This window comes from Muntiacus reevesi, chromosome 9 (assembly GCF_963930625.1).
Source record: "Muntiacus reevesi chromosome 9, mMunRee1.1, whole genome shotgun sequence".
In the NCBI taxonomy this organism is placed as follows: domain Eukaryota; kingdom Metazoa; phylum Chordata; class Mammalia; order Artiodactyla; family Cervidae; genus Muntiacus; species Muntiacus reevesi.
The window spans coordinates 73,087,548-73,099,663 of NC_089257.1; the positions used below are offsets into that span (position 1 = coordinate 73,087,548).

Genomic DNA, 12,116 nt, shown 5'->3' on the forward strand with positions numbered 1-12,116 from the left:
TTTCATCACCACTTAAAACTCATGGCAGATTACCAGGCCCTAGCCTCATGATTCTGATTCAGGTCTGAAGTGGGGCCCTTGATTTTTATTTCTCTAGGATATTCAGATGTTTATCCAGGTTTGGGAGCTATAGCAGCAGAGCTTCCTGCCCCCCACTACAGGAAGGGCCGTCAGAATTCCTGGCATGTGATAGTTTCTCTTATTTATCAAAGTTCTACTCTGTTGATTAGATACCGTGTTTAGTTCTGGAGATAAAATCCTGAAGACAAGACAAAGCCCTCAGCTGGAGGGCTTTAAAATCTAGCAGGGAACACCAGATGACTGCATACAGTTGGGCAGGACTCTAGGAAGTGACAATCACATCACAGTCGTCATGGATTCATATATTCATTGTGGTGATTTTCGGGCAAATGACAGTAAGGATCTTGAGGAAAAGATTCCTTCTGTCCTAACTGCAACCTGAGTGACATCAGTGAATACACTGATGATTATGGTGTAATATGGTGAGTGCTGTGGTGGATGCATGGTATTCATGCCATGAGATTATTATAGGAGAAGCACTTAACTCAGACTGGAGAATCAGAAGCATTCCTGGAAAAAGAGAGCCAGTGTCTGAAGGACATATAGGACTGAGCTAGGTGATTTAGAATTGGGAGGTTGTGCCAGGCAGAAAGAAATGACACAACAAAGATTCAGAAACAGGAAAAAAGCAAGAATCCATCTTGGTCACTGAGACTCAGTGACCCAGTATGAGGTGAGACTGATAAGAGATGGGGTGGGAGTATTTGGCGGAGCCCAGAATGTGGAAACCTTGTATCTGCTAAGGAGCTTGGTCTTGATCCTATAGACAGCAGGGAGGCATTCACCCCTTTCTAGGAATACCATTCTTTTCCTTATTATATATACTGTATATGTATATAAAGTTCCTTATTTTATATATATATATATATATGTATTTTATACATGTAACAGATAAAATCACCCCTCTCACCCACTGACCTGAACAAGCACTAATATTTTGGTGTATTTCATGCATGTGTGCATGTGCATATTGTATATATGCTTTTCATTAAACAGAAAAGTGACATAATGAGATACTCACTTTAGCTCAATGGTTTGCAATCAGGGCAGTTTTACACCCCAAAAGGGATCTGACAATGTCTGAAGACATTTCTGGTTTTCACAGCTGAAGGGTGGGTGCTATTGGAGTCTAGTGGGTAGGGGTCAGAGATGTTGCTAAATGTCATATAATGCGTGTGATAAACCTCCACGCTGAAGAAGTGCCAGTAGTACCAAGGCTGAGAAACTGCTCTGTCTATAGCTGGCAACGTGGGAATATACGTGAGAGGTCTTTAACGTATGGCTCAGTAGGACTTATGAGCAAAGGCATCTGAGACAGCTCTCTATCTCAAAATCACCCAAATCCAGAGGACTTTAACCGGTATGGTTTTTGTGACTGCACTGTTGTTTTAGTCACTCTCCAAGTGGAAGCCCTTCACACAGGAAACATACACTAACTGGAATATGTTACAGTATTATAACATACATTTACGGCAGGCCTGGAAGTGACTGTGCAGACTTTGTGCCTCCAAGCCTCCCGAGTCCTACACCCTGCCTGCTACCTCGATCCACAGTGGCTCCTACGACCTTGCACACTGTCAGGGAGCGTGCATCCTTGCCCTCACAGCACACCCTCACTCTCAGTGACACTCTATCCCAGAGGTGCCACCTGCCATCCTTAGGAGTTCCCCTTCACTCCAAATCAGGCTCGGGCCCTGATTAGCTGATGGGAATGTTGAGCCGCGCGGGGACACCAAGTGACCTGCCTCTCCGCAGGACTTTGGGAAGCATCTTCACAGCCTGGCACGCTCTCTTGGCTGCAGGCAAATGGAATTACTTGTCAATTCCCGGCTTCCTTGCTGTCTTACATCTCCAGACTTGTGCTCCTGGTGTTCTTTGGCTCTCATATCTGTTCAACCAGCACCTTCTCTCCCTGTTGCTTTCCTGGTTCATCCCAGGAAGTGCTCACCAGCCCCTCTGCATTTTCATTTTACTTAAGCCCCTGTATTGTCCTTATAACATTGTGGCTTGCCTTTTGGCTCTTTATGTACCTAATCTTTCCTGTCATAAAGCCTCTCAGAGAACAGTCTCTATCTCAGTCAGATTTATTTCCTCCAAAGCACTCAAAATAGTGCTTAGCATGTAGAAGGCATGTAGGCTCAATAAAGATTATGAAAAGGAAGCATATGAATAAAAGCAATATTTTAACTTCTAAATTTTATTAGTATAGAGCTGGTATTTCAGAATAATATGAAAAAATCCATGTTAATTTTAATGTCTGTTTAACTTCTGAGCTAAACTATAAAATATATGTTGTTGTTGTTTGTTGTTGTTCATTCGCTAAGTAGTGTTCAACTCTTCGCGACCCCATGAACTGCAGCACGCCAGGATTCCCTGTCCTTCACTATCTCCCTGAGTTTGCTCAAACTCATGTCCATTGAGTTGGTGATGCCATCCAACCATCTCACCCTCTGCCACCCCTTTCTCCTTTTGCTTTCAATCTTTCCCAGCATCAGGGTCTTTTCCATTGTCAGCTCTTGGCATCAGGTGGCCAAGGTATTGGAACTTCAGCTTCAGAATCAGTACCTCCAATGAATATTCAGAGTTGATTTTCTTTAGGAACGACTGGTTTGATCTCCTTGCAGTCCAAGGGTCTCTCTAGAGTCTTCTCTAACATAATTCAAAAGCATCAGTTCTTCCATGCTCAGCCTTCTGTATGGTCCAACTCTAACTTTCTTACATAACTACTGGAAAAACCATAGCTTTGACTATATGGACCTTTGTTGGCAAAGTGGTATCTCTGCTTTTTAATACATTGTCTCAGTTTGTCATAGCTTTTCTTCTGAGGAGCAAGCATCTTTTAATTTCATGTTTAATACATGTTGTTATCTTTTAAATGTAAAATTGCTTGGCCTCCTAGGTTTTATGCTCAGCTTTCAAGAACCATGAAGCAGAGTAGGGGTTTGAATGAAGGAAAACTGCATCTTGACAGTTTTAACTGATCTGACCTAGAGTCTGAGTTTATTTAATTATTGATTGCCTCTTGCTCTGCTCTTAATGAAGGAGAGGACTTAACTTCATACAAGAGCTCTGAGTCATACAAGAGTTAGAGTCGATTAACTCTTACTCTGCAATTCAGGCAGCACACCCTTACATAGAATTATAGATTTAAAAAATCAAAATTTATCTCAATTATGGACCTAGGTTTTTAAAATTTTTCACCTCATACTGCATTTTAGAGAAGCCATATAAGTAGTAAAAGCATAATTGTTCTTCTCTAAGGTGATCTCATAATAAATAAGACATACTTACAAAAATAAGCATCTTGAAGTCATCTTTGTAAGGTTTGCTTTTTGAAAAAATCTGCGTATTAATTGTCTGGTTCTGACTTAGTATCTCTTTAAAATAAAAATATACAGAAGCAGAAAATCTGTTTCCCATTTGCAAGAATAGTCTATGTGCCATACTGATCAAGGAGAGTTCTAGATTCAGTCAGCCTGTGGCCAGCTCTGAGTTCAGCCACTAAGTACCTTAAACAGTGTCTTCTAATTTCTGCACCTCCATCATCTGATCTGTAAAATGAGAGCTGTCACAGTATCCAGAATGATGTATTTAAATGAGGTTACATGCCTATAGAGCATAGGAATAGTGCCTGATACACATTATTCAACAAATGTAACTAATTTCTGTTATTAAGTCTTCATGCTATGTTCAAGTAAAAAGCCACTATTATGTATTTTTTCTTGGCTACCTGAGTGACAAATATGTAAAACACTGACCCTAAGCAAGCATAGGAAAATATTTCTGAGAGATTTTTCAGCAGTGCACTGTGAAAGATCTCCCTACTGAGCATCAGAAATATATGGAGATTATATCTCAAGATATGGAGATATAATAGAAAATGTGCTATTGATTTTCCAAAAGTTAGGCATTTCTTCAAAGAAGTTATTTCAAATTCTTTCCACAGATGTGATGGCCACACACCTTCTGTGTCTGTGAGGGGAACCACTTTGGTAAGTAACCAAAGAACTAAAGATTATACTGAAGAATTCAGAATTAATGTAATTCCTGGTTGATTAACTATGTAAATAGAATTCTCCTTGGTGCAGTCTTAAATTTACCTGAGAAACTTAGATTTCTCCTGCAGAGCTCCAAGTTTCCCCATTGTGATTGGTTTCCAGTTGACTTTGGCTTTGGTACTCAAAGGCTCAAACAGCAGCCTCTGCCTGAGACCTCGCCACTATCTCTGATCTTTTACCACCTGTCTGTCAGTCCAATACAGCCCTAAAATGTTGGGCGAAGGTAGAGTTTATTTGGAAGTAGCAGAAGAATTGCGATTTGAAACGTTTAGACTGTAGCAAGCTGCAGGCGAATCTGCTGAGGGTCTGTTGTTCAGTTGCTCAGTTGTGTCCGACTCTGCAACCCCGTGGACTGCAGCACGCCAGGCTTCCCTGTCCTTCACCATCTCCCAGAGCTTGCTCAGACTCAATGTCCATTGGGTCAGTGATGCCGTCCAACCACCTCATCTTCTGTTGTCCCCTTCTCCTCCAGGGGCAGGCTGTATTTGGGCAGGAAATGTAAAAAGGGGAGAGTTCAGTTTGATTCTGTCAAAATCAAAAGCATGTGGAGACCAGCTTTGAAAATTTCCAAATAAACTTGCAAACCAAGGTGGGTCTGCATTAGACCTCTTCTGGGTAAGATCATCATTTATATTCAAAGAGGAAGCCACTGATAGGAGAAATGTGTCTGGACAGAACAAGTTCACATGAGGAGACTGGCCAAATAGGACCTCCACCTAAAGAGTTAAATTCAATTTTCTGTGTTCACATGTTTATAAGATTGAGAAGCTTTGTTTTCTGTTTCTTACTTTTCTTTTTGCCCTCTTGCATTTTGATCTACACACACCCATGTCTTTCTGTGCAACTCATATATGGTTTGGAGATGAAAGAAAGAGTTTTAAAGGTACCTAAGAGTGCAGGAGGAAGGTAGAGGCATTTTTCAATTGATTTTGCCCTTAGTACTAACACTTAAACCTTTCTCTCTCTTCTTTTTTCAAAGAGCATGGGATAGAATTCTGGTGAGGAGTGCATATATCTCACTTTTGTTTGTGAAGTAAAGAATCTCCTGCAAATCTCCAAGTTTCCCAGTAGTGATTGGTTTCACAAACAAAAGTGAGCCTCCTTTCTTCTTCAGAGTAATGCTACTTCTTTCTCGATAACACTGAACCCTATCCCTCTCTTTCATATGCTTGAGCCCCAAACATGACACCAGGACCGACTTCTACACTCTCATGGAGAGCTTGTTATCATCCAGGCACTTGACATAGATCATTTCATTTAATACCCAGAGGCAATCTGTGACATAGGTATTATTATTATGCCCACTTAAAGATGAAAAAACTGAGGTTCAGAGAATTTAAAGATCATGCTCAAAGTCACACTGATACTCGGTAGAGTCAGGATTAGAAAACCCAGGTCTCTGTAACTCTATCACCAGAAGTCAAAAATGCCTACAGCCTCATTAGTCCTGAAGCCCTGTCTGTGTGCTTATGAGCCCCCATTGCTCCCTACCTGCAGACGTGCCTGTAACTGAGCAGTGGACTGAACTAGCACACGTACAGCTTTGTTCTCTAAAAGAATAGAACCCTATACTAGGATGGCTTCCCTGGTGGCTCAGATGGTAACAAACCTTTCTGCAATGCAGGAGACCTGGGTTCGATCCCTGGGTTGGGAAGAGCCCCTGGAGAAGGGAATGGCTATCCACGCTAGTATTCTTGACTGGAGAATTTCATGAACAGAGGAGCCTGGAGGGTTACAGTCCACAGGGTCGCAAAGAGTCGGGCACGACTGAGCACCTAACGCTATTCCAGGATGCTTCTGTACTCTTGGCTTTTCCTCACAAAAGTGCTCAGAGCTAACCATCCTTTCCCGTTTAAGAGCGGTGGTGTCTAAAACAGGTGAGGAGCATAAAAAGAAATACAAGCACCTAGAAGTTATAAAACAGGAGAGCTAATGTGGAGTTCTTGGAATTTCAAAGTCCAGTCTGAGGATAGTAGATACCGTCTTTTTGACAAGCTTAATTGCTGTTTGCTTTTAATGATTTCACTGCTCAGAACATGTCAATCTAAAAAGATAAGAACTGGGAATATAAATGAAACTCAAGCCAATGATGTAGCTCCCAGTTAATAACTATTTTAAATGTAGGGGAGAAAAATTAATGAAACTATTGCTGAAGACAAGGGTTTTGTATAACATGTAGATCTCCATTATTTATCCATAAAAGTCCTATCCCCTTAAACTGCAAAGAGCTGGAAGTTGGCCAGTGATGCCACAGGGATTCTTGCCAAGACTTAAGATAGTGAACTTGCTCTCACTTGGTTGGCAGCCTAGCAGGTATGGTACAAAGGGGATGCCAGTATTTTATAGGACGCTGTACTATGTTTTTGGATGATCTTCTGTCCAAAGAGAAGGAAGCTGCTATTTAAACATTTACACCAGTTTAAAAGAAGCCAAGAGTTTCAGAAAAACAGAATTTTTAGCACTAGAGTGTGAAAGAATTTCAATCTAAAATGGAACCAGGAGATATAAAATGGAAAATCTCATGCATGTTGCCATAAATGCCTGATATACAGAAAACTGATAATAATATTAGAATTTTCTTAAATGATAGTTAATTAGTCAGGGATTGCCTCATATTAGTCATGGGAAGTTTTGCTTATGGTTTCCAGAGGCATGGACAAGAAATGACCTGGATCAGGTTGGCCTTACAAAACAAGCTGAACTGTTTTGTTTGTATGACTGGACTGGTTTTATCTGCTTAGGAAATTTTTAAAGCTGGCCTTCATTTGTTTTTTGTTTTAATAGACTCTAACTCGACTCTCCCCTCATTCTAACTGAACTCATTCCTTGTTCAAATACAGCCTGCCCCAAATCCTCAGCACAATTGCTTGTTGCTTACTATGGTTTGCGTGTCCCAAATTGCAATTCTTCTATTGCCAAATAAACTCATCTTTTCATCTTGCCTCAGCTTATGCCTTCATTTAGGTTGACAAGAGAAACTTAGAAATCTTCTATCTCAGAGTTCTCTCCACCTCAGCACTAGTGACATTTTGGGTTGAATAATTCTGTTGTGGGGGCTCCTGTCTGTATTATAGGATGTTTCGTGGCAATCCCTGACCTCTACCTTTCTAGATGCCAGTAGTTCACCTTCACTCAACTGTGACAATAAAAAATACCTCCAGAATTTTCCAAGTGTTTCTTGAGGAGCAAATTGCCCCCAGTTGAGAACCATCTCCTTATAGGTGATGGTTCCAAGTAGTCACCATCTCTGAGAACAGACAAACCAAATGGCTCTGGCCACTTCTTCACTCCTCATTTCTGAACACATTCTGGCTGGGTCTGCTGTTAGGTGATAGGCCCACTGTGTACCCCTAGAAACACACCTCCAGTGTGGTACTGTCCACACTAGCCTGGTGTGAGCTCCCTGAGGCTGGGACTAGGCCTGCTCACCTGTGTGTCCCCACTTCATGGCACAATGTGAGTACTCCAAAACTGAAAGAAGAAATGAATGTGTGGTTTAAGCCACAAGGTGCAATACTGGATTTGACCTTGCAGAAAAGCAGATGCAGAGTAAATTCAAGAACACCTTGAAAAAATTAATTTGTTGACTTTACCAAGGCATTTGGCAACATCCGTGACCTTAAGCTTCAGTTTCGACAGCTGTTCTACAGGTTTGGTTGCCCTAGAGGTAGCCAGATAATCTGAGGTTACTCTGTGACAGGGATTCGTCTGTCTCATGTCAGGACTGCAAACGTTAGTGAATTGAGGTTGGAAAAACAGCCTCATTTTGCTCAGCATGTTCTGTGTACCATGTTTAAGATTGTTAACAAACCCTAAAGCCAGCATTTTGAGTCTCTGGCCTCTAATCTTTGAGGATACTTCTCTAACTCATTATGCTGAGAGCACCAGCCAAAGTCCACCAGAAAATCCTCTCTAACCACAGAAGACTAATTAAATGGCTAACGATAAGGAATTATTAATATTAAGTGCTAAGTACCATTCTGGGCTTCCCAGGTGGCTCAGTTGTAAAAAATTTGCCTGCCAGTGCAGAAGCTAAGGGAGACACAGATTTGATCACTGGGTTGGGATGATCCCCTGAAAAAGGAAATGGTAACCCACTCCAGTATTCTTGCCTGGAAAATCGCATGGACAGAGGAGCCTGGCGGGCTGCAATCCATGGGGTCACAAGAGTCGGACATGACTGAATATGCACAAATGCACCATTCTAAAGTGTTTTACAAGTATTAATTCATTTAATTCTCACAGCAACATTATTATATGAGGGGTATTGTTGTTGCTGTATTCTCTTTTTTTCTCATTATTCCAAGAAAGAAAATAAGGCACAGGACAGAAAGGTTAAGCAATTTGCCCAAGGTTGTACAGCTTTTGAGGTTATGCTATGACAGAGATTCGTTTGTCTCGTGTCAGGATTTGGACTTGTGTAAAATTCACATGCTTAACCATTATGCTTTCCTACCTCAGACATGCTGTACTGAGTCCTAATATTTTAAATATTCAGCATCTCAATTTCTGTAATAATCTTCACTAAAAATCTTATATATATAATTTTCTACCTTGGTATAGAAAAAAATCAATCTATAACTGTGCACAAACAGCATGGAATGTGTAAAGCAAGGTTCCTGTCTTCAGAGAGTTTACCACCTAACTGAAGATATCTACATTTGTAAAGTAACAATACAAAGCAAAGTAGTGGAGAAACTAGAATTAGAAATCAGACCATATGAGTGTCAGTAGTCAGCATCACCTTTTGTTATTCCTGTGGCTTGAGTAAGTTACTTAACTGAGACTCGGTTTCTTCATCTGCAAAGTGGGAATGATAATATTCATTTGTTTGTTCTAAAGATCAAATAAGAGAAAATATTTTTAAAATATATTGAAAACTAAATAAATGAGTAATTTTGTTTAGATAAAAGTAGTACAAAATGTATTGGAGGAATTCAAAAGTAGGAAATATTATTGTGGGAAGGATAGTCTTTGAATTCAGTTTACTAAATATGAATCAATCTCTTATATGCTGATGTGTTAAGTGCTCAGGATACAAAGGAGAATAGTATGCTTTCTTAGTTATTTTAGATTTTAGAAAGTGGGCCACTTCCAGGGTCACTATTTATATGTCTGTGAATCCCTGGTTTCCTAGATCAGAGTAGAAATTAAAAAGTGTGATTCAGGGAGGAAGGGTAGAAATCTAGTGATAAAGTAAAAGTAGAAAGAATGTAAACAACTCTGATATAAAATAATATGCATAATATCAGAGGTGCATTAAAAATACTATGGTAATTAATTCTTCCTGTGAGAATTGGAGAAGGACTCACAGAGAGAGTGATATAGGAACTACACTCTGAAGGATATTTTCAGGAGAAGAGAAGAGAGAGCAAAGATCAGGAGCAGAGACACAGAGTCCTCAAAAGTGTACTTTTGTTTTTTTTTAAAGAACAGTAAAATCAAGAGAAACTGAAGAGAAAAGTGCTTGACATTTTGTAGAACTGTGTGTAGAGAGTTTGGAACATGGGGGTTAAAGATAAAAAGCTTAAATCAAAATTTGGAAAAGAATTTTGACACTGTTTTGCTACTTGGAGATGTTTTGCTACTTGGAGGCCTCATCCTCTAGGCCAGGTATGGTAAATAGGCTTCCTCATTTATGATAACTCTATGGCATGAAACATTCTTTGGAGGAAAATCTGGAGTCCAAGATATCCCTGACTAAAGACCAGTGTGTGCTCTGAGCCCCAGAGGATTTACCTTTCTTCACCATATAATAACCACAATAGTGTGATCACTCACCTAGAGCCAGACATTCTGGAATGTGAAGTCAAGTGGACCTTAGGAAGCATCACTAGGAACAAAGCTAGTGGTGGCGATGGAATTCCAGCTGAACTATTTCCAATCCTAAAAGATGATGCTATTAAAGTGCTGCACTCAATATGCCAGCAAATTTGGAAAACTCAACAGTGGCCACAGGACTGGAAAAGGTCAGTTTACATTCCAATCCCAAAGAAAGGCAATGTTCAAACTACTGCATAATTTTACTCGTTTCACACGCTAGCAAAGTAATGCTGAAAATTCTCCAAGCTAGGCTTCAACTTCATGTTCAAGTACATGAACCAAGAACTTACAGATATTCAAGATAGATTTAGAAAAGGCAGAGTAGTCAGAGATCAAATTGCCAACATCTGTTGGATCATAGAAAACATAAGAGAATTCCAGAAAAACATCTACTTTTGCTTCATTGACTACGCTAAAATCTTTGACTGTGTAGATCACAACAAACTGTGGAAAATTCTGAAACAGATGGGAATACCAGACCACCTGACCTGCCTCCTGAGAAATCTGTATGAAGGTCAAGAAGCAACAGTAAAAACCGGATATGGAACAACACACTAATTCCAAATTGGGAAAGGAGTACGTAAAGGCTGCATATTGTCACCTTCCTTATTTAACTTATATGCAAAGTACATCATGCAAAATGCCTTGCTGGATGAATCACAAGCTGGAATCAAGATTGCTGGGAGAAATATCAATAACCTCAGACACACAGATGACACCACCCTATGGCAGAAAGCAAAGAGGAACTAAAGAGCCTCTTGATGAAAGTTAAAGAGAACAGTGAAAAAGCTGGCTTAAAACTCAGCATTCAAAAAACGAAGATCATGGCATCTGGTACCATCACTTCATGACAAATAGATGGGGAAACAATGGAAGCAGTGACAGACTATTTTCTTAGGCTCCAGAGTCACTGCAGATGGTGACTGCAGCCATGAAATTAAAAGATGCTTACTCCTTGGAAGAAAAGCTATGACCAACCTAGATAGCATATTAAAAAGCAGAGACATTACTTTACTGATGAAGGTCCATCTAGTCAAAGCTATGGTTTTCCAGTAGTCATATACGGATGTGAGAGTTGGACCATAAAGAAGGCTGAGTGCCAAAGAACTGATACTTTCAAATTTTGGTGCTGGAGAAGACTCTTGAGAGTCCCTGGAATTGCAAGGAGATCAAACCAGTCCATTGTAAAGGAAATCAATCCTGAATACTCATTGGAAGGACTGATGCTGAAGCTGAAACTCCAATACTTTGATCACCTGATGTGAAGAACTGACTCTGGCAAAGACTCTGATGCTGGGAAAGAGTGAAGGCAGGAGGAGAAAAGGACGACAGATGATGAGATGGTTGGATGGCATCACTGACTCAACAGACATGAGTTTGAGCAAGCTCCAGGAGTTGGTGATAGACAGGAAAGCCTGGTGTGCTGCAGTCCATGGGATCACAAAGAGTCAAACACAACTGAGTTACTGAACTGAACTGAACTGTGTAGGAAACATCTTTAGTATCTTGGGTGAATAGGGTTGACTTTGAAGTAGATCTGGGCAGAAATCTAACCAAAAGAGGTTATATTCGTGGTCTATAGGTGGTAGAAATACTTACCAGCTAAAGAAGTTTGTCTCTTCACCTGACTGTTTAGTTCATGTACTTTTCATTTCATTATAAATTCATTATTAAAGAATGTTGTCGAGGAGGCCAGAAGGAATGTACTTTGGTCTACTTAAAGGAAATCTGAAGTTCATTTGAATGTTAAAACGACTGGGAGACAGTATCGCTTACTGTCTCTTAATCAAATATATCTACTCTGTAACAAGTACCAAAACTGCAGCACTTATAAGTTCATGGCTTAATGTTGTTAGCACAAATAAAGATTTGGATGGGACTTCCCTGGTGGTCCAGTGGCTAAGAATCTGGTTTGCAATGCCGGGAATTCAGGTTCAATCCCTGGTTGCAGAACTAAAATCCTGCATACTGGGATACAATCAAGCCCAGGCATTGCAACTACTGAACCTGAGAACTCTGGAGCCCACAAACCCAATTAGAGAGTCCATGCGGCTCAATGAAGTGTGATGCAATGAGGATACCATGTGCTGCAACTAAGATCCAAGGCAGCCAAATAAATAAATCTTTAAAAAGAAAAAAGACAGTAGGTAGGGC

At 40.3% G+C, this 12,116-nt stretch overlaps 1 protein-coding gene across 4 annotated transcripts in view; it reads left to right on the forward strand.

Annotated features, from left to right (window-relative positions):
- The window catches only part of EXPH5 (exophilin 5), a 92,958-nt gene that overhangs the window by 67,557 nt on the left and 13,285 nt on the right, over positions 1–12,116 (forward strand). For all 4 annotated transcript variants that reach the window (XM_065944052.1, XM_065944053.1, XM_065944054.1 and 1 more), the window contains one exon: positions 4,028–4,073. In XM_065944052.1, the coding sequence (XP_065800124.1) occupies positions 4,028–4,073 (46 nt within the window). The remainder of the gene's footprint in view (positions 1–4,027; positions 4,074–12,116) is intronic.